The following is a 24,455-nucleotide window of genomic DNA, read 5'->3' on the forward strand; positions in this document are numbered from 1 at the left end:
ACAACATCTCTCAAACGAAAATAGGTCATTAGGGGAAATAGGGGCGGGATGAAAAGGCGTGCAAAGACGTCTCTATGAAGTAATGGGTTAAGAGAGATGAAATTTTAGCACATATACATAGGAAAAAGTGGCGCGTTGACCCTCAAACAAAACCGTGACACGCGATATACGATACGACAACGGCGCTTCGCATTGTTGAGCGTCATTTGAGATTATCGTGTGTCGTTTGATAATGTCGCCGCCGCATTAGCGACATAATAAATGTCCCCCACAGGATTCTGTAAAATTCACACTCAGCCTGTAGAGTAAAATAAGCACTGACGAATATTTTTCCTTTAGTATAACGGATTGGACATAAGAATATCTATTTCCTTCAAAGAAAATACGTTTTTAGAATAATTGCTTTTCACATATTTGTTCAATACTAACTAAAGGAAAGGTTACATTTTGACATTGTCTTAATAAGTACATGTAAATGATTAGTTATAAATTATGAAAGTGTGTCATTTGTGGTGCACTGATACAGAAATCGTCTTTATAAAAGTTGTTTTAATAAAATTTAATGAGCTTATGTTTCCGTGCTTCAGTATTGTTAGTGCCCAGCCAATCAGTTTTACATACTATTCAACGGCAGGAGTACATAAGTTTTGTTACCATCTATGATATCTTAAAATATTAGGTATGTTAATTGACGCATTGAAGCTTTTTTATGCTTGGGTAGATTTTATGCGCTAAGCGCTAATTTAGAGTGAATGTGGATCGAATCTCAACACAATGTTCCGTTTTTTAATTTAATGTTTCTTTCTCAGGAGATTATCACATATAACACATTAAATATGCACAGGTTATTCTGACATTAAAAAATAGATATTAAATCAGTAACAAGTATTTCTAGTGGAAAGCCACAATGATATCTCTTGGAAATCCAAAATCTAACTGTCCAAATTTCTTTTCTAAAAATAATTTAGTTTTACACTGACCAATAGAATTTTAATATCTTTTTTACTTAAATAATAAAATGACCTGGTTTTAATACAAAATAATGTAACATAGCAACATGGAATTTATAACAACAATCATCACCTGGACATTTTAGCAGTCATAAGGTTTAACAACTTATTATGTACAGACAGCTTAATTGACATTATCATCCAAACATAATAGATTTTTAGAACAATTGATTGGACAAAGAATAAAAATCTGGAAACAAAGTGAACCATTAATCACACAAATATAACAAGAGAATGGTAGACTCGGTTTGATTGAGTCTGTACATAAGGGATAATGAATACGTGCAACATCACTCACGCCCCTAGAACCGGCTTAAGCGGTATTCAATTCTCAATACTTAATAGTGCTGGCACTAATGATACTACATTTAATCTTCCGGTTACATGATTAATAATTTGACGTCTATTATTAAAACATTCAATATTTGTAACTTTAACAAATTTGACATTTCACTCTTTTTTGTACATATACTCTTTTTAGATAATAATAACAATTTTAAAACTAAATAGCATGCTAATTATCAATTATTTATTCGTAAAAGAATTTCTGTTTTTCGGCTACACAACATAGGCATAGCTATATGATCTTTTCTGTGTCGTCTTTTAATTTGTAAATAGTGGATCCATTACCAAAAATAAAGTAATACTATTGCAGGCTTTCAAAAACATTATTATTCTCGCTTTTTAGCATGTTGCAGTGTTTGATGTTTGGAATTCAAGTTTGAAAAAGCATTACATCCGACTTTATAGCAACCTGTAATAAATATGATACTTTGTTAGTTGTCTGATAATACGTTCAATTCGACTGTTTGATATGACATATTACACGAAGGAATGCCATTGATTTTCTGCTCTAAATTCATATAGTAGCCTATTTTGTATTTCAATCTGTTTTTTTTAACTTCTTCCGTTTTTAACACATTGTCACATAAAACAGACAGTGCGTTTATATCGCAGATATAAGAAACAGTACATTAATTTAATGACGTAACGATTTAATAAAACTGACTGAAAAAGCCATCAATCAAGTATATAGATACATTTCATTAAATCACAATGCATGTATATTTAACGAGCAGGTTAATCATTAATAACATAATTATTTACAAACAAGGCGAAAACATAAATAAAAGAAGAAATTCATGAGATTGACAAAAGGGTTAGAACGTTCCAGTTTATCTCTTTTTGCAAATGTTATGCAATGGTTTTATTACTTGAACTGTTTTATCTTTTCGTCAAGCTCTTGATAAAAATAACAGCATTACAAAGAAAATGGGAGTTTTGCTGTTGTTGACTAATCAAAACGTTCATCATTACTTTAAATAAGCCATCATTTCTTTTACTACAGACACTAAATACAGTTTTTACACTGTTCTTTGAATAAAAAATGAATGCGTTTTGCGCTGAAGCTAAATGTATGAATTCTTTACAGTTTCATTTTACATTCTTGGCGTTTAGTACTTTAGTGAGATTTGTTATCCCTTTTCAGATATTATTTGTGTGAATTTTAGCTGTAGATTAACATTTGATTTTTTTTTTCAAGTTTCATTTATTAACACATTATACATCGTTATAGATCTTTGTCAAATTTATGATGTATAAGTTTTCCATCTAGTATCTGTAACTAAAAATTGAATCTCTTTCATGCTGTATCGTTTTAGTTTCAGAGCATATACTCAGTAAGCGTACGTTTATCATATATCGTTTGTTTTTACAAGTATAAGGTATTTTTATCCGGTAAGTTGACTTAGTAGTTTCTTTTTATCCAATTAATCTTCTTTTTCAGCTTTGTATGCTCGTTTCAGTCTCTCTGTAAAGTTGTTAGAGGGCAAATCGTGCTCATGGTAATAACTGAGTAATTTGTTCAGACTGGGAAAGGTATTTTTTGTATTGGAAATATCTTTGAAAAGCGATAGGTTCTCCTCCTGAAAAAAAGAAGAATTTCAAAAGATATATCTGTTTCTAATGTATTTTTCAAATTGCTTCACCGTGTGATTTAACGTGGGGCATAAACTTCAACAAAACAGATAACATAGAAGTTCTGCTTTCTAATGAATTTTGATTCGTTTGTATTATTATGTAGTTAATTCTTAATAATTTCCTAAATTGATGTTTATGGTAATAATAATGTTTTGAAAGCTGTAGATACATGTTATTGCATCATATGTTTTATGACATTAATAATCTTCCATAGTCTTAAAATCTTCCACAAGCTTCTACAGAGGATGCATCAAAATTTGTATAAAGCAGTTGAAGATTATGTATATACTTTGGCAATTATTTTAAATAACCTAATTGATAGCGTTAGTGCAATTAATGCAAAGATAATGAAATTTCAAAGGCAAATTATATAATGACACGTGTATTTGGATGTAAACTTGATAAAATATACAAGTGAATGCCAACAAACACATGAATACTTATAAATACGAACTAAATAATGTTCAGACCTAAAACTAAATTTCTTTTAAAGTTTATTAACAGTTTTACAATTTAGACTAAACACTAGAATTGACCTACATGCCGATGAATGATGAAACGCTTGATGCCATCATCGGTGACAAGGCACATCACCTGCAGATGTTTTAAACATTTTGGTAAAAGTATGAATCATAAAAAATCTATAGTTTAGATTTATTAAATATTTAAGGCTGTATCCTGCAAATTGAATTGATAATTTTACCCAAAAACTATGGCAAAATTGTTAAAGTAAATATGTTTGTTAACAAAATGCATGTTATATACATGTAGCAATGGTTAATACTTTTAACATAGATTTACGATTTGAAGTGACATTATCCTCATTTTTTCATTGTGGAGCTGAAATTACTCTATATTTCAAAAGATTGACTGACAAAATGTTGATAAACCAACTGTTTATATAAGAAATTGTTATGGATAAAATAAAGATCTGCCTGAAATATATATAGATTCCCTCTCTTTTTATAATTGAAGGTGCCAGGTTAATAACGATGGGTATTAACACAGATGCCCTTTGAGTCATCTGTAAGTGCTTAGTTAATTATAAAATTAAAAGGAATTACGACAAATATTTCACCTGTTCACTCAGGACGACCATACCGCACCTATTTAAGATTTTTATACTATAAGTGTACTTGAAAAATGTCTCTTTAGTGTAAGTACACATCAAACCTTTGTGATATTGGGCATAAACGAGCAGTTATCAAATCTCATCCGAAAGTTAAATGAAATATGTTAAAAATACTACACAGATTGTGTAAAATGAGTTTTTTTTACTGCGCAACAACCGCTACTAAAAAATATTTCATCATCCTAACACTTGCAAAACTCGATTTACTCGTAAAGTATCAAAGTCAAAACGACTTTAAAAGAAACACAACAGAGAAAGTAAATGAACAGTGAAAATATCAATCAATTTCCCTTAAAACATACTTGCTTGGATCTGATATTGCAAATAAGAAATGTCCCAGGAGGATTGTTTTGAAGATTTCTGAAAAAGAAACAACAAGGAGTCACTATTAAATGAAATGAGTGTGTGTGTCAATATGTACTTACAAAATTTCACAAAGTAGTAAATTTGGAGATGAGGGGTTAACTAATTTATCATTGTGGAGACAAATACCTTTTGGTTAATCTGATGCTAGGTGCACCTTCCACTTCCTGTCTTGAACAGATCACAATAAACAGCGTTTGAAATTTCACTATGATCTACAGGACCTAATAACATGATTGCTAGCGATTAAATATAATCGCAATTTTAAACTACTGATTTATCTTATTACAAAATTACATGCCTTTGCTTGACAAAATGCTAAATATATTAACAGTGTACGAATATCGGATATGTAATAGGCATATTAGGATACAATCAATACCTTTCAATGTATTTCGGGTGTTCGCAATAATATTCTTCTTCTCGAAAGAACTGAAATAAGAAATTATTTTTGTTATCTGTTTTTAGATTTTAAAATATTTAATTTATCTAAATAGAAAAAATATATTTTAGGATTTTGTAGTTATTGTAAGGTCATTAAATATAAGGAAAATATATGATAACTAAATTATTGTATGTGTAAGAAATATATACAAAACCCAAAGCATGGTCATGATTAAAATGTTTCATTTTGTCTCTGACTTACATTCCCATTCTCATGTTGTGCACCCTCGTCTGGGCTTTCATACGTGACACTATCCGTACTACTATCGCTGCCAGAACTAGATGTACTTTTGGTACTGATGTTACTGCCTCTTTTTATTTCGTTTTCTTCAGTAGAGAATATATTTTGTTCTTTGTTTTCGCTAACCGTAATATTTTCATATGTATTACTTTCGTCATCTAAGTTTGACTCTAAGCTTTGTGTTGTATTTTCTGTTTCCGTAGTATCTGTCAATTTAGTTTGTTTTGAAGAAGACGTAGACGCCTGATGAAAATTTACATCACCATTGCCCATGGGTAACACTTGTGTTTCTGATGCAATTTCCTCGTCGTGTTTGCTACAAATACCATTCGATGATTCCGCACCTTCATCTTTGATTCCTTGTGCAGCTAACGGCAGAACTAGGTCTTCTTTGCTAGATTCAGAAAAAGGACCTGACGGGTAATAATCATGATAATGAGGCGAAGATGTTTGTTTTTGTAAATATCCTTCATTTTTAGTAGTTTTGCAAACCGGTGATGATTTGAATGAGTTCTCTTTTGTCAGAACATGATCTGAATTTTTTATGCCTTCAGCTGTTCCTATGGAATGTGAATCTGTATCAAGTTTATTTTGTCTAACTGAAACAAAAGAGTCTGAGCAACCTGCACCACTCATGAATGCTGATGAATCGCTGTCTGCCATTGTATAGTCAAAAGCTGCATTATCATCAATAACTTTCGGACGGGTATTGTCATCTTGACCTAGAAAGAGATTGGAAGAGGTAAAAGGTCCGCTTTATTTGATCTTTTTGAGATTAAATTGACAAGAGATAAAAATATTTATTAAAATAATGTATTGCTTTAGTAGAATTGACATGAAAGAAAAGTCTTGATAATTTGTGAAAAAAATGTGATAAATAAACCAAAATTTACACAACTTATTTAAATCTAAACATGTTCTTTAACTTTAAGCAGTTTGACATATAAAAAACCCATAACAATTGTTGCATTTTAGAGTTTTTATAAAAAGCATCTGTCATAATAGATCATAATAGAAGGTTTGTAAAACAAACAAAAAAATAGTTAATAATAGCAGGTATCATATTTGATATCAAACCACAAACGAAATATACATTTAAATATGGCTGTTGTTGGTAAGTTGGCGATACATGATCAGATATAACAAATCTTTACATAGCAGATAACAAATAATTTGTCCTAGAACAAAATACAAAATGTTCATCACATAAATGTAAATTAAAGTCACGTAAAAACATTTTCTTCACAGCAAATATCTTAAAATAATATACTAGTGGAAAATGCGCCCATTGTTGACCAATCAATTTTAATATTTTCACGAGTAATTATCAATGTTTAGTGTTATTAGTGTGTCAAGACCTGTTTTATATAATCCTTATATAACTAGTCATGAAATCCTCGAGAATTACCTTAACAGCAAAAGAAAACAGTCACAACAACGCAGATCAATCAGAAAAAGGCAGATTCCGTTTGATAAACTGTTTAAAAATAGCACAATAAAACTATAAAAAAGTAAATGAACACCCAAAGTTCGGTTAACAATATGCAAGTAATAATTTATACAATATACCTTTAAACTGAAAGAAATCAGAGAAGAAACAAAGTTTGGTAGAAAAAACAAACTTCGTCAACAAAGCAGCATTTGTTTTACCTTGTTCAAAGTTTTTGTATTCATCAGAACTAAACGGACTGGTCAACTGATCATATTGTTCTTGCACAATTGTCTTAGCATGATTTGTTTTATGTTTGCTGTGTACTGTGGTTGCCAGTTGTGTTTCAAAGCGTCTGTTGCATGCTGAAATAATAAACAAAATTTATCAAATGGACATTTTTCTCTAATAATGAACATTTGTGTGACATGAATAAAAGTCTCTGCTGTGCCTCTCGGTACATACAATTCTTGGAATTAGATGGACTAATTTAACACTTATTTAGGATAAACAAATTATACAAGTTATAACATAACTGTTTCAATTTCTTAATTTGTATTTTCTGTTTTCTGAATGTACAAATGACGAATTACTAATTCGGTGCTAATAAACTTTTTTATATGCTAGTTGTTTCATTTTAAGCACTTCTGAAAAAGCGGACACACGAACTTCGGAAATTAAATTTTAATATATGAATCAAGAGACAAGCGCGAGTATCTTACATTTACTTTCTTGAACTGGAGAAGGGAGACTTTCTTTCACGCATGGTATATCTGTACTTCTGTTACATTCATCAGTGACAGCTGTGTCTTCAACCTTTGAACTTCTTTTGTAAACTAAACTCAGACATAACATTTGAAATATGAAACTGATACAAGCCTTATAACTCATAGAAGGTTTTGACATTTTGCAATGACAGAGAAAATATTTATACAAGAATCGTGTATGTACAAGTATGATGCGTTTGTAGTTATCAAGATACATTATTTATTTTATCGTATTCTGATACGGACTTATTCACCTTGATACATTAAGCGTTTCTTCTATAAAATATAATCTGGAAACGGACAATTGACATTTGTTTGCTAGACACGACTTTATTGAGAAAAATAAGGCAGAAACAGATATGAAATGAGGAATGTCTTCCAGCATGTGAAATAATATAGTTAATAAAAATCATTATAATTGTCTCCTATTCTTTTCTGCAAGTCTCTTTAACTTAATATTGTCTTTAAAATATGAATTCTTAATGTTCGTTCCAAAGAAACGTATTCCATCTTCGTATTTCAAGCAAGTTTCATTCGGTACTAGATCAAGCATTTCTGTTATAAACGATGAAGATAAATGAATTTGATTGAGATTCCGTCCAGCATTTCTTTCAGTGCCATACACAAACATTAATTGTACCAACAGAACGGAAATCATATATGATTTAATGGACCGATCATTTTCTTCACATTACTTCTTCTGTTGTTAAAGTCACGTTTTATGTAAGATGTTTCTTTAGTTTCAAAGGACGGACATTTTATATATTCCGCGCAAGAAAGAAATATTAACAGATTACCTTTGTCGTCGCCAATTATCACTTTGTTTCGATTTTGACTCTTCTCATTATGAGATTTTGCCGCATGTCTCCGCACGACATCATCATTACCTAGGGCTAAAATTTTAAAATTTACCGTTCCGAATTATTAAAAAGGAAGAATATATAGAGCAATTGTTAAAATTCAATATTTTCGTGCCTACAATACATTTAGCAACACACCTTTACTAAAGTGTAAACTTCAAAAGCAAATCAAAAAATAATATATATCCAATACCTATTACTTTATTTACATATTTAAAGGACCGCGATATAGGAATTGTCACATACAATCTAATTAGATATCACATGGTAAATCACTACGAGGTTAAAATACGACAGAGTAGTGCTTGGAGGTGATAATCTGCCCGATGGGCATTATTCATTTCGGGCCGTTTCGTCTATGATGTGTATTAATGTCTTAAATACATTTGACATAACTTTGATATACGTGTATACAAAGTCCACTAGAATCTAGAAGCAAGTTTGATTTTCTCGGAATAAAATAATCAAATCCATTCTTAAATTTTTAATTTAACTGTGTTTGTACAAATAAAGCTTAAATTCTCATAATAAAATCAAGCAATCCGTGCTTAAAACCTGCATTTACTTTACAGCTTACTGTTTTGATGACGTATATTTTGACATCAATTTCTCAGTTTTGTTTTCATTATCAGTCACCTGACACTTATAAACACTTGACATCATAGACAATTTGTTACTTAATATAGTCACAAGTATATCAAATAACTATTACAGTAAATTATTTTTGTTCATGCACATTTTTGCACCCCTCAGCAGACATTTCAATTATTGCATAGGGTCTTATCTAAAAGAAGCAAGCCTCGAGATTTATGTACATTTTCATGAATATTTTGAAAATGTATTCAAAAATAAAATATTGTCAAGCGAACAAAGAAAGTAATTTAAACATTTTCAAAGTACGAAATAACGGCCAAAATACGTAAATATACCCCATACAGCGTTAGACATGCAGTAGAAATATGGCGATGAATACTGATAAATCAGTCATTCATTGCATATAACAAATAAAATGTAAATCATTACTTGGATTGTGAATATCTTTACATTCTTAAAGTTGAAAGGTCTACAGTGAGCACATTTAATTTTCCATAAGTATTGCAAACATTGATAGAAAAAACAATAGAAATATACGAGTATCATAGGATATCAAAAGGATATTATAAAAAACTATTTTTTTTAAAATAAAGTTCAAAGTGATTTAGTAGGAACATTTATATGACGAATGATAATATTTTGTTTTATATGTCTGACAGTATGTATTATTGATTCAATTATATCAGCATCAATATTTCTTATTTTCGTGACTTTTTTTTTTCGTGTCCGAACTTTTATTTTCAATTTTTTTACACAATACACAACATTTATGCATATTCATACAATATATGAGATAAACGTATAAGGAGGAATAACAGATTACTTTTTAGAATCTACAAAGTTTATAAATATAATAAAGGTAATAATTCAATAGTATCTTTAAGTTAACAGAGTTGACAAATATTTAATACCAGACTTATTTTAGTATAACATAAGCAAAAGATTCATTTTCGGAACTTATTACTTTACAATATAATAGAACTTATTTGGCATTAAGGAGAAATTTCAATTTTACATTGAACTTATTTTGAAAAAAAAGTCATTAATTCAGGGGAAACAACTCCTACTATCTTAAAATTGATATCCATTTAAGAGTTGCACCTCTTGTCATGAATACTTTATGCATTTATATCATGAGAAAGATTAAAAAAGACCAAAGATCATTCAAGGTGTTTAAAAAATAAAGATACAAAAAGGGCAGTGGGTGCAATACAGAGTGGATCAAGCATACATAAATGATCTTAAAACATTAGTATCAACTATGCAGCAAAGAAATATATTTTCCCCATAAATTGTCAAACTTTGAAACTTTATTTTATTTTTTTTTTGCACTATATAATTGTGTTCTCAAAAGAATAGCGACATAATTTTTAAAAAGTTGAACTGTGTCCTTTAATTTGCATCTATAAAGAGTATACTTTCCCAGCCGAATTAAATTCAATGTTGCATTATCTAAGTGTTCATTGCCTAGAATAATATCTGTTAAGGTCCACTGTGTGTTAACATCTGTACATTTTGAATTTATCCATGATTTTATATCTTCCCAAAAAGAAGAACTTAATTGGCAATCCCAAAATAAGTGTTTTATAGTTTCAATATGGTTGTTGCAAAAAGAACATGTATTAACATCTTTTATTCTCATTTTATGTAAAAGATAATTTGTTGCTAGTATCCTGTGATTAACTTTATACTGAAACCATTGTAAATTTGAATCCTTTGTAATATTAAAAGGGAGCCTATAAATGGCATTCCAATTAAAATCATTAATCAAATTGAGTTCATCTTCCCATTTTCTCTTAGTAATAGATGATATATTTGCTCTAAGAATATAATCATAGATTTGTCTACAACCCTTTTTTTTGACTATTGATTATCTTGATCATTAAAGGCTGAATAGGCATTTCCTCTTTCTGATGTAGGTGTCTTAAAGACAGCTGATTTAGAAATCTCCTAATAGACTCTGTAATGTTTTGATACTCTAAAAATTGGTATTTATATCAAACTTAGTTAAAAAATCATTAAATGATAGCAAATTTCCTCTAATGTCTAAGAAGTCATTAACCAATATAATACCACAATTTACATATCTTGAGAAACAAACAGTAGAACCGCCTATTTTAAACATAGAATTATGCCAAACAGGAAGTGAGAAAAATTCACTCCAATTCCTGGGGTACTGCTTATGTAACTGTATGAGCCCAGTAAAAACATCTTATCCAAAAATTTGATTTTCACTTGTCTGAAGTATATATCAAAAATGGATTCTCCATTATTTTACAAATATTGATAGAAATGAGGTACAGATATTAACAAAAAATTAAAGTATTTGATTCTAACATTAAATTCTTCTATCCATGCGTCAATTTTAAGACATTATAAAAGTTTCTAAGCGTTTATCACTCTGAACAACCCCATTAATTCAGCATTCTGGAATGAACGACTTCTTTCATCTTTATTCTGCGTCCCTGACTTCCTTAAAATTTAAATGCAGGTTGTTATATCTTTAATTGTTCCATACAGGATTTGCAAGCTAAAATGGTGATTTAATTTAGGTAGATGCTAAGACATTAGATCCACTCTTTATACCAAAGGGTAATAAAATAACGTCTCACAATTGGAAAAAAAATCTTATTAATTTCCTCCTGTTTAGATAAATAATTAGCTTGAGTCATGTCATTTAAATTAATTGTAAAAATAATACCAAGTAGCTGTAAACATTCAGATTCCCACTGAAGATTTAAGTTCGGGCAATTTTTTTGAGTATTCCCTTTCATAGAACTAATTCATACTGCTTTTGTTTTATCTATGTTAATGTTTAGACCTGAAATTTTAGCTAAAATTTTAAAACTTGCATAGTGTGTCTTAGAGACTTAACAGTTCCATCAAGCATTATAGTTGTGTCATCAGCATATTGTGATAATAAAAATTCAGAATTACATGTTAATAAGTGTTGATAACTTTACATTGTATATATTTTCATGAGATTAATCGCAAGAATTTCTGCACATAATATGAAAATGTAACGGATAGGGATCGTCCTGAACGACAAACCACGTTGTCATTATTTGAAACCAGAGTCTTACAAATTTCCATTTATTGTGACACCATTAATAAATATTTTGTAAAATAACATACCCAAAATTTTCACCAAAATGAAAAACTCTAAAACTTTATGCATTAACAATGTCCATGCATACAGAATCACAAAGCTGTCTTTGCAAAATCAATACATATAACAACATCCAGGAATTTTGATGAATCATCTGTGATTGTATAATATCATAAATAAGTCTCTTAAATTGTCACCTATGTACTTTCCAGATAAGAAAACAGCTGATTCAACTTACGATGGGTATAGATCCAAAAATCGGACACCTCTGCAAAAACACAAAATAATAATCAATCACATGCACAATTCTGCTAGTATTTTATTTTGTAAAGCAGTATGTCCGAATTCTCAAAATTTGTAAATTGTAACAGAATTAATGATCTGCAACCGTTTACTACACATTAGACAATGACAAAAGCGGCGCAAGCTAAACGAACAGTCACAAACGACGTCTATCTATACATAGGAAGTAATCACGTTAACCGTTTTGCCTTAAAGACTTTTCAAAGTTTCCCTTTAACCCGCACAATTTTCATTGGACGGCGGACCCAGTCTCTAAAATGTACTCGCATATAATTCCTGGCTGAAATATGACAGTATGCACATTGGGTTGCTCCTCTCAACTCGTCCAGATTGTCAACACTTTCAAAACAGTTCTTTGTCTCTACCCGAACAGGTCGACCAGTCCGCAAATCATCCCCCAACACTTTCCCTTCCATCCGAAAATCGCGATTGCCACTTTATAAGTTAGAGAACGACACACTGACGGTTTATTTGTCACACTTTCGATCATTGTTTATGTTCGCCAGGCGTCTTTTTCCAAGATTTACACACAAACTGTTTAACTGTCCGAAGTTCTGCTGGATTCGTGACGTCCCATTTTTGATTAAATGCTATTTTAGCACCTGTTTTTTTAAAGCACGAGCGTAAAAAAAACGCAACTTCAAAATGTCTTCTGATACTGACAGAATGACGTCATACACACCAGAACAACGTTTTTATAAACGTTTCCGCGAATTTTCTTTGTTTGCTTCAGGTTTTTACATGTGTTTAAATGAGATGGAAAACGTTAAACAAACAGAGAAAAAATAAGCTGCGCCGCGATTTTGATACTTTTAATGTTTTTGATGTGTGTCATATATAGATCAAAATTGCAATGGTGTGTTTTAAAATCTTGTCAATTAATTAAAAAAGCATTGATTAATAATATCCAAAGAGTTCACCCGGAAGAACGACACGTTATAGCGAGCATCACATCACATCTGTCTACACGAATTTTTGGATCACCCCCTCGTTTAAGTTTATTTAAAACAGTTTTTAGGCGGTGTGCGAATACTTGCTGATGCAATTTGTAAGAACATTAATAAAGAAATAGGTCAGCCCGAGTTTTTAATATAAAGTTATCTTTGTTTCCTTTAGGGATGCATGTCCTATTAAACCCCTTGTGTTAAAAGTATCTGATATTTTCTTTGAAATAAAAGCTTGGTTACTGATTTAACTACAAAATGACCTCAATCATTTCCAATTTTTTTTTAAAGAAAGCCGCTGTTAAAACCACTACTACCTGGGGAAGAATCATTTGACAATTTTGTTAAATTGGCTAACATTTCATTATAAGTTAAAAGACCATCAATTCCATTGCTTTCTTCATCATCAGTTTTGGTATGTTATTATTATTATTAAATAAACAGTAAGGTGACATCATCTGTTCCCTTAAAGTATAAAAAAATTTTGTAATGACCAGCTACTTCTTGTAAAATTTCTTTTTGAAAGTACCCGATATATCATCAAGAATTCATTGTTTTTGAGACATAATTCTGTTTTCCATGTTACAAAAATATCTTGATGGTTTTTTCCCATTCTGAAATCCATTTTGGCCCTATATCTTATAAAAACACCTTGCATTTTCTTATTTCGGAATTGAAGTAATTCTTCTTTTTTATCTAAAACATGGACATTAATATTTGACTGTCTTTCTAAATTACCAATTTTCTACATTTATTTTTTCCTGAGTTTTTGTCTCCTTGTTTTTTTTATAAGATGAGTATGAAAATAGTTTTTCCTCTAATTTCCATTAACAGTGTTTCAAAAAATAGTTTATCATCTATTATAAAACTTATAAGATTATTACTTATATTTTCTAATTGTACCTCTGTTTCTTAGGCCTTAGAAGCATATTGTAATTTGACATGGATATAAGAGATTTAATTTCATTAACATCCTGTGAATCTTTCAAAAGGGAATTTTTTAAAATTTCCAGTATGAAATACCTTTCTTAAATTGCCAAATTGAGTACTTAATAAAATCATGGAATGATCTGTTCTATAACCTGGCACAATATCAACATTACTCATATCTGTAAAAAGGTTATTGGAGATTAAGAAAAAGTCAAGCCAGGGTTCTTTTAAACCAAGTATACCGCCTTTTTTCTAAAAATTGTTCCTCCAGCAGTCAATTAATACATCCAGTTATCATATCTAAAACAACTTCCCTGGCCTTTAGGGGTTATTTATGTTTAAATAATTAAAGCAGTCCATATTTAGGATTTTAACACCATATTAAAAGTCTCCTACAACTATACATTGGTTCTCTTAATGTAAAATTTTCTCTTTAATATTATTGAAGATGATAGGGTCATCTCTATTTGGTCCATTTATACAAATTAAAGTGATATTAATATTTGAAATGCATGCATGTATAAAAAGTAAATTACAATTTTGATCTGTTTCAAGAATTTTAAATTTAAAGTCAAAATTGTTATTAATGAATATTGCCACTCCTCTAGATTGACTAGATTTTATTATAATAACTGAAATAGCACATATCCCCACACGAGCGGATAAAATTAACTTCTTTATTAGTAAAATGTGTATCTTGTAAAAAAATATACATTGTATTTTTTCCCTTTTAAGTAATTAAATACGTCTTTTTTTTGGCTATCCCCTAACCCCTAACATTCTGAGACAAAATTATATATTTTCAGTCATCATGTCAAAAAAATCCCTAAACCAGTTATAATGTTTGACAATGGAAAAAATATCAGTTTTAAAAAAGTAATTTAAACTGCTAAGAAGAAATAAACAGAAACTTATCCTCTCTGCCACTGCCCCCAACCTATTTTATCTTTAAACATCTTTCCATTATTACAAATAAAAATTTTGAAGAAAAAAAACAAAACAAGAAAGGGCTGTCTGTGTTTTGTTATATTTTTAAACACTTCTTGTCGATAAGAAGTTAACTATTAGTTTCTAAATCGCAATATAACCTTTTTTTGAAAGAAGTATATAGTTTTAGTGGTGTTGTGACCTGTTATGATGTATTTCCGGTTTCAGAGAAGCGTGGTTTAATAAATAGAATAAACAAAGGAAAATCGAGAAATTATGCATATATTTATTATTCTATTCTCACCAAATATCGATCCTTACGTCCATAAATTGGTAGCCGGAGCGAGGTTTCTTTGGGTTTTCATCGGCAGACTGTATGTATCGAATTAGGACATTAAGAAAAGCGTCCAGTGTAATAGTAGTCTGGACAGATAAAGGTCGAGACTAGTCGTTTTAACATTATAAGTGAGAAAGGGGGAAAAGCTTTGGTACTTTCTAGTTACCGAATTGCACACGGAGAATCCAAAGATCGTTGATATGCGGTTAAGAAAAATCGACATTGTAAGCAAAAGTTTACACGAATTGAAAGAACTAGGTTAAAATATGAGATAGATGAAAAAATCTGTTGAGAACAAGTTATCTTTTTGCAAGGCCCTATACTTCACATACTAGAAGAACTATAAATGCACATCAAGTTTAAAAGAACGAGTGAGAATAGAAATAACATCATTTCAGGGAATCTTAGAACAAAAGAAATGTAGTCACATATGTCAGAGATTAACTAATAGATATTCTAAGCATCATCTAGCGCGACGACCACGTCCATCCACCCCACCCTTACAAGAAGAAATTAAAAGCTGAAAGCGATCCTCGCTACCGCGCACACTCAAAAGCAAAATTACTTAATTATCAAAGACAAATGAAACACGTATATCGTAATTACCAAATATCAAGGGTTCAATAAAGTATGATGTTGTGCAAAGCGCATCTACCAGCTGTAGAGAAATAACAACCGAGCCAAGTGCGAATATAAATTTATACAAAGCAATTTAGGGCAAATCTAAGAGGAAGCTTTGAAGTCGATAGAGGACTTGGTCATGACGAAATGCTTATGAAAAAGCAAAATAGAGACTTGAAAGGAAATTTGGATGGAAACGAAGAATTGTGAATAATTCTTAGACGAGATAGAAAAATTTCAACCCATAAGATATGAAAAGCGCTAAGAATATAGAAAACCAATTGACGATTTACTGGAATGTAGCCATATGTCAACATTTAAAGTAATACAAATGCTAAAGATTACAAAGTGCGGTTCACCAATTCAACAGTTGTTTAAAAAAAGGCTGAATCAATGATAGGCTAGATATCAAAAGTGGATACGATGAAACAAGAGCTGACAGAATCAGTAGAGATATTGAAATGAATGGATACTAGTTAAGGAAGCAGAATTTCCGATACAAATCTATGGAAACAAAATTTTGTTGTCTTATTGAATGGAACTTCGAGAACCTAAGAATCAACATTCCTTTCTCGGTAACATTAGGACATCACCAGAGTGAGTTTGTAAAGCTGTTCACATGTCCAATGAATATGGAATTGTAAGCAATGAACAACTTTACAGTTAAAATATAGATGAGAAATGCAAGAATCTCGTTGTCTAGGACAACTTTCTCCGAGGAGTAAGAACATACAAAAGAGTAAAAAGTCGATATTAAATGGTTGCTGAAAAAAATTTACACCAGACTGTGCACCAGCTCCAATTTATTAATCCTGTATAGCTTAGGTTTAGTCCTGATGAAAATAAACAACAAACACTTGCCAAAGCAACCATAATACAAATCTGTCAGACAGCTTACAATTCTAGGCAAACCCTAATAAACATCTGTACATGGTACACAAAATGTTTACTTAGGCACCTTCCGTACAGATTTCCTGTATAGGTAGACAATGTCAGAGAATTCCAGATTTAGCCATATGATCGATGCGGTAAGTAGTAATTACTTGTTTCAGATATTAAATGAAAGATGTGCGAAAGAACTCTAGAGAGTAGTTCAGATAACGAGAACGTTAAAGTTAACACTTTAATAGGTAAAATCTTGTAAATCTATAACAATGGTAGAGAACTTTCATGCTAGCAGTTTAAATATGAGACATTAAAATAAACATTGGTAAGCACAAACAACACAAAAAGAGAACAGGAAACTGTAGTACGCGTTTAGTACTGGATCCATATGTACTCCCACATCATGGCTCGTCACTAAATGAATTCAATTGTCCATCTAATAGACATCGCCCAAAAAGTTGATCTTTATTAATTGGATAGATATAAAAGCTACAAGGCCGTTGCAAGAACATCCCGGGGACCGGAAGATTCACCTTCAGCCAGACTTGTATCCTTAGGTTTGGAATGGTCGCGCCCGTACCACTGACTAATATGAGGAATCTCAATTTATGACATTTCATTATCAGGACATGTGAATGAATATACTTTGAATAAATGAAATTCTTAAAAAATTTTTGGAAGGAAGGAAAAGAAATTGATAGGATAAGCAGGGAATAGTTTGAGTGTATTCTTTGATGAGAATATAATTAAAAAGATGAAAAGTTGGAAATCGTATATGATGAAGAAGCAATAAGTACCTAGGGTTATCCGTTGCCTTGCGAAGATTTTAAACCTCTAAGTATATTTAAAATTATAACTATTTAAATGTGTCATTTTGTAGAAGACTCTAAAAACATCTCTGAAAGTCTCATACCTAAAGCATTTGATCTAAAAGCTTGCTATGTGATATTGAATTAACAATTATGAAAAGAAAAGGTTATATTTCTTAAAACTGACTGAAGTGATTAAAAAATACTCATGTGGACATGCCCACAACTTTTTCCAGTTATACGTCTTGATAAGGGAAACTACAAAAGTCCGGATTTGTTTTTGATGTCGCTCAGCAGAGCTATAACTACGCTGTCGATTGAATGACAGTGATTCATCAGGGACCGAAATGCAAAAAACGATCTATTTGAAGATTGCTAACCACATTTCGTAAGAAATGCTATTTGCCACTAATTTTATTTGACATTTCAGGAAATGTTACTTGCAAGAAGAATTTATCATAGATTTACTTTGGACAGAAGAATCACCAAACATCCAGTAGAGACATATGAATTTAACCTAGATTTGTTTTCGGTATTCTCCAGGCATGTTAATGCACTCGCCAATTTTATAGCACAGTACGTCACCCAGCTTAATATGCCAACAGATTTTAGAGCAAATTATCCTCATATGCAGTCAGATAATCAGTTCATATAAATTGCACAATATATGAGATGTATGATTCCGTGGAAAATGAAGAGTAAAGCAACTTATGTTACAAGAATGACTTGAATCTTTGGAAAAGCACCGGATGGCAAGAAAATTGACTCCAAAATTCCACAGCATATATTAAAAAATTCCTGTAGAAGGAGAGCTTACCCAGCGCGTTAATTTGTCAAGAATAGTGATATTGCCTACAGTTAAAATATTTATGTCTTAGAGTGTGTGGGAAGTCAGGATTCGATTATGAATTCACAACAGCTATACAGAGTCTAATCAAACATGACAAATTAACAATAAGTGTTATTAAGAAGAATTGCTCTCTTTATGAACCCTAGGTTTAGTTCCATTCACAGACGGGCAAAGATGATATGCAGAAAATTTTGCTGACAGAGGATTAGATTGGACATTGAATTCCCTGAAATGTTAGAAAACTGTGACATAAGTACAGGGTACAGTGAACTTAAAGACTGTCAAATATAAAGTGTTGATAAGTGTATCCATGCATCAGAAGACACTTAACTTTCATATACAGTTTTGATACGCCATCAGTGTGAAGCTAATGACGGTTAGTGATACAACCAAAAATACACTTGACTATTTAAAGGACCTAAAATGTGCTGCCCCAAAAGAAAAAGACGCTCCATTGAAAATCATTAAGTATACGAGGAATGAATTCTAGCTACTAGTATCTTGTTTATAACATTACATAGCTAATCTGTTCATCATTGTAAAAATTGAACATCTTACCAGTGTACATTCTTCCTTGTTCTCAATAGCAAGAATGTTCTGTATTAGATCATAGTACACTAACAGTGCAAGTAATAAACATTGTTGCGAATCGTTTAGGTCATTCATTCACATTACTTCCACCTAGTTCAATGGAGATACGTACCCACAAAAGAGAAGATCCTCAGATCTGACATCACGGTGAAACGTTCGTACAACACAGAACTGACTGGAAACCCTCAGTGTGGCATGGCCCAAGATTCTGTTGGAAAGACTCCGAATTAGTGCCAGAAAAACAAAATGGAAATTACATTTTGATGTGCTAAGTTTTGTAAAATAAAAGACAAGTCGTCTATTAAACAGCTAATGCTTGACATAACACAATTATAACGGAACTTCCTTCCTATGTTTCCATCATGTGACCCCTTCATAATTGAGAATAAGAGCCAACTATATACTCTGATGGAATCGTTTATACAGTAAATATCCTGGGCTCATCGATTCATCGATAATTGTCAATTGCCAAAAAGGAACTTAGATTATCATTAGAAGTTTGAGTTATTCAAGAATATAGAACAAAGCAGAAATAAACGATTATTCCAAACGCACAACAAATTTTTCAGTCGTTAAATAATCAGGCCTTTAAAAAGGAAAAAAGTATCTTCAAGTATGTAAACTTGACCCGTTAAACTCCGGAATATCTGGAGCTACTGAAGTGTAAATGAGAAGTTACATAGTATTAAAGTTTTGTTTAACTTCTCTCTTATGATGCTATAATTTCCCATCATCTTCCACGGACAGATTGGTTACAATTGAATAGTAAAGAATTTGTCATGAGAAAAACATGCCATGGGGCAACGAATTTGACATTAGCCAAATTGACTCTGTATATTGGGTCATATTCAGTTCCCGTGAAGAAATAAGAAGTATATGGTGAAAATCACAGGCTAAATGTAAGATCGAGAAGCAAGAGCGCAGGGTTCAAATCAGAATTATGCGGCGCCCTGCCAGATTTGAACGCTTTAGAGACAATCAATGCGAGTCATACAATACTGCTGTAACTATGGGCCGTCCAATTATCATCAAAACAAGCCGTGACGGAAAACGATGACTTAAGCGTTTACCTTTGTTGTATTAAACATGTTTAACAGTAAGAGCTGTACATCTTGAAATAGCTTACAGCTTGGACACAAACTCTTTTCTCAACGCTTTAAATAGATTTATCAGTTGAGAGGTGTTCAAGTGTTATTATATCTGATAATGGGACAAATTTTGTCGGTTGTGTTAACGAACTCAAAGATCTATACAAGAAACTTTATTCAAAGTGCTATCATGAAAAAGTGCTGTAAATTAGAAAAATTGAGTGGAAATTCATTCCACCAAAGCACCACATTTTTGCGGATGTCATTGAAAGCTATGGTGAAATCGGCAAAGAAAGCGGTATATGCAAATTCTCGGGAACGCGGATATCACAAGATGAGGAATTAGTAACAGCAGTCGTTGGAGCTGAAAAATTGATAAACAGCAGACTTTTAACGTATTCAGACATCAAACCCAAATGATGATACTGCGTTAACGCCCAATCATTTTTTGACTGGCCAGCTTGGTGGACAATTTCGCTCCCAGATATTATTGACCATTGATCGTTTATGATGTTAAAAAGCCGATGGCGGTATGTCCAGGACACTCCTACGCCCATTTCTGGAAGCGTTGGCTATAGAGAATACTTGGCCTACTCTGGGATCTCGATCTAAGTGGTTTCAAACTTCACGGACTTCAAAGCAGACGATATTGTCTTTTAATAGTTTGATCCAAACACACCACCCGGGGCACTGGCCTCTAGCCGAGTGACAAAGTGTTCCACGGTTCAGATCTGACATGTTCGTGTTGTTAGATGTTCCAATGGGGGAGAATGTATTCGACGACCAACTTTTCGCGTTTTAAGTCTTGTTGCAGAGAATCAAACAAAAAAGTTGTTAGTGACTCAAAGAAAAATGTAAACAGAAAAGTTGTTAAAATTAACATTAAATGTATTAAAAAATGAAGGCATAGTGTTTAAGGGACATCATAATCCCCAGTGACTTCTTTTAAGATTAATTTGATCAGAGCATAGTGTTAAGGGGCATAATAATCCCCAGAGCCCTCTCATTGATAAAAATCTAGTTTTTCATAAATGGTACATAGAATTGGAAGAATGAAAGAACTCGAAAGATATCGCAGATTTGCAAAGACTTTAAAATACATTGATATGTTAATTAAAGAAATATTTAGCAAGACTTTAACATTTCAGTTAAAATAGTGGGTTAAAATAGTTATGATTTACATGTATGTACATTTCTATACACTGTCATTCTTCATACTAAAATAATGTTCTGTTTCACTAAAAGTCTGATAATGCTAAATTCATTTTATCTTGTTTTTTTTTTGTTTTGTTAAAATGTTAGTTAAACATTAAATATTAAGTTCGGTCTGACATATTTTTGGTTTGAAGAGTGACAGGTAGTTTTCTGTTTAATCAGCAATTCATGTTTATTTTTTGTGTGTTACAATTTAAAATGTGATAAGGGAAGTAATCACTGACTTACAATGTTTGTTAAAGTAAATTGGATTGTCTCCCCTTAAAAAAGTATAATTATTAAAGAGACAATTGTGTAGAGAATGTTATCATATACTGACTGAAGCAAAACTAAAGATGATGTGTATTTAGGTTTATGTATATATTATGAGATTTAAAACTTAGGAATTACTAAGTATTGGTATAAAGTCAAATGTTACTTTATTTTGTGTAATTATGGTTACTACTGTAATTGAATGAGGTAACATTTTAAAGTTAAAAGGTTATTTAGATTTTTGATAGGAAATGCATAACAACATGTACATTTGTATTTTTGTTTGTTTTCACATGGCGTTTTTCAATTATGAGAAAAATACAATTTATTGTTATGTATCAGTCTAGTAAAAATATCGTAAAAAATTCGAGTACATTTTTAGGTACTTATCGTTAATATATAATTGTCAGATAGAATGATAATTGATCGTTAAAGTTATTATCGTTATTGATCGGTAAGACCGCTCAATGTGTGGGGGTATGTCCAAAAGAGTTAACTATAGTTTCTAATCGAATAAGCCTTTTTTGAAAGAAGTATTATTTTTAGTGGTGTTAGACCTGTTTGATGTATTTCCGGTTTAGAGAAAGCGTGGTTTAATAAATGGAATAAACAAGGAAAATCGAGAAATTATGCATTATTGATTATTTATTCCTCACAAATATCGATCCTTACGTCCACTTCATATATACTATACTATTGTTTTAATTTAGTGTGAGCTGTAATTCAATTATGTTTAACTACTCCACCATAACTTTTTGTGTATTTAATAATTATAATATATATATATATATATATATATATATATATATATATATATATATATATATATATATATAGCAGTCATACATGCATATTAACTATAAATACAAAATTTTCGTGACTTCGTTCATTTTCCTCAAAGTTGATTTTTTTAAATGCTTCGACTCATCTGGAGGGGCATGCAGCTTTAAGCTTATAATTCTCATTAATGTAAGCAATGACTAAATATATGTATTTTAAAAAGGTAATAAATAAATAAACGTTCCTTGATATTTTACCATTTTTTACATGTAATGGAATCTGATCGTCCTCATTTGAACAGGAAGGTTCACGATTGTTCCTACCATTCACTTTTTTTCGCGTTGCAAATCCATGTTCAGCTGAAGAAAAAACAACAACACGAAATACTAACTTACAGTATATTTGTCATATGTTGCGGTTCGGATGGGAATGTCCGTCCTGAGGGTAACCTGGCTTGACGAGTTACGAACCAAGGGCGGAATCGAAAGACAGATTACCTATCTAAACCGCAAAATGATGTTTTATGTTTTTCACTGCATATTCTACCATATCTTATCATATTCTAAATGGTTTACCTCAATTAAATACTTTTTTCACGGAAATTAATATCATTTCATCCGACATTACTTTCATACAACAGCGTATGACTTTACAGCTTTTTTATAGCAACGAAATGAATCCTCTCTTCCTTAAATTCGTTTTGTTGTAGTTTTTATTGTATCATTTTGTCAGTTTTATAATATGTAACTGAAAACTATTTAACTTTGTAAATTATCTTACCGTAAGAATCCTGAAGGTCATTTGATTCCGTTGTAGATGCTCGTTCTGATTCGTTCCAGTTACCTGAAAGACGGATCTGAATTTTGTACATTGCTCGTATCTTTTTGATAATGAATGCAATGTTCATTATGGGAAATTATCAAAAATATATATAATCTGGCATGGTAATTTACTTTCTATTAAAATTTTATAAACAACTACTCAAAACGTCAACATTTTTATGGTTTTTTATTTTATTCATATTTAATTCCAAAATTGTACTTCGCAATCAAATAATGAAAGATGTATCTTCACCTTCATCATTAATTTCCCTTATTCTTGAATACATGCATTCACTATCTCTTTGGTTATCAAAACGTCTTGAATTCCCTGAAAAAGTAAAAATAATTCTAAATTCGTCTAAATGAAGTCATGTAATACGGTTTATTAATAAAATTCGATTAAATGAATAAACTGAGTGCGCTAAAACGTCGTTGTATAGAACGCGACCGGCACCCCACTTGCCAGACACAGGTAAAACAGAAACATTCGTCTCATATGCGAGAAAATGATATTTTCTCAAAGATTGTGACATTATTTCCACTAAAAGTTTAAATTTTGTATTAATTGATGGAAACATAGAAAGATATACGCAGAATTTTGTTTAAGATTGCCACTGAGTACATATTTGTTAAGATGCTCGTCTTCTATACGAGAAATGTCCGGAAAGTTCATATACTACTTTATATTTTACTGTAAAATAATACATGCGCATAACAATTTTTTGCGAGCTAATAACTTCATATCTAGCAACACATTAACAAAAACCTACTGAGCTCTGATCAACTTTTACATTATATTGTCGTTACATATACAATCTATTGTATAAATCAATACAGAGCGATTCGACAACACCTCTGAAGCGTCGTATACCGACTAATACAGTTTAATAGTAACATAAGTAAGTGATAAATTCTATGTACTTTTATTATAATTTCTATAATGCCACTTTGTCAGTTTTATAAAAGTGTAATTGAAAACTATTTAACTTTGTAAAATATCAAACCATAATAGTATAAACAACTACTCAAAACGTCAACATTTTTATGTTTTTTTATTTTATCCATATTTAATTCCAAAATTGTACTTCGCAATTAAATAATGAAAGGTGTATTTTCACCTTCATCAATCATTTCCCTTACGCTAGAATACATGTATCCACTATCTCTTTGGTT

At 31.1% G+C, this 24,455-nt stretch overlaps 2 protein-coding genes across 2 annotated transcripts in view; one reads left to right on the plus strand and one right to left on the minus strand.

Moving 5' to 3' along the window:
• The window catches only part of LOC132730008 (uncharacterized), an 83,792-nt gene that overhangs the window by 31,517 nt on the left and 27,820 nt on the right, over positions 1–24,455 (plus strand). The window lies entirely within an intron of this gene.
• On the minus strand, positions 784–22,846 carry LOC132730010 (uncharacterized). Its single transcript, XM_060715854.1, has 9 exons — positions 22,719–22,846; positions 8,164–8,259; positions 7,322–7,435; positions 6,821–6,964; positions 5,132–5,892; positions 4,868–4,917; positions 4,425–4,482; positions 3,531–3,584; positions 784–2,935 (listed from the first exon to the last, which is right to left on the minus strand). Exons 5-9 carry the CDS (start codon positions 5,831–5,833, stop codon positions 2,780–2,782), a joined length of 1,020 nt encoding a protein of 339 aa, XP_060571837.1. The 5' UTR covers positions 5,834–5,892; positions 6,821–6,964; positions 7,322–7,435; positions 8,164–8,259; positions 22,719–22,846; the 3' UTR covers positions 784–2,779.

Source organism: Ruditapes philippinarum, unplaced genomic scaffold, assembly GCF_026571515.1.
Source record: "Ruditapes philippinarum isolate M1 unplaced genomic scaffold, ASM2657151v2 ctg1315_1_1_1_1, whole genome shotgun sequence".
Taxonomy (NCBI): domain Eukaryota; kingdom Metazoa; phylum Mollusca; class Bivalvia; order Venerida; family Veneridae; genus Ruditapes; species Ruditapes philippinarum.

Excerpts from the sequence above, each read along its gene's own strand:
- LOC132730010 (XM_060715854.1), bottom strand. The coding sequence starts at position 5,833 with ATGGCAGACAGCGATTCATCAGCATTCATGAGTGGTGCAGGTTGCTCA. Across the intron at positions 4,483-4,867 it reads CACCCGAAATACATTGAAAG|AAATCTTCAAAACAATCCTC; the intron begins GTATTGATTGTA and ends TTTCTTTTTCAG. Across the intron at positions 3,585-4,424 it reads GCAATATCAGATCCAAGCAA|GTGATGTGCCTTGTCACCGA; the intron begins GTATGTTTTAAG and ends AAACATCTGCAG.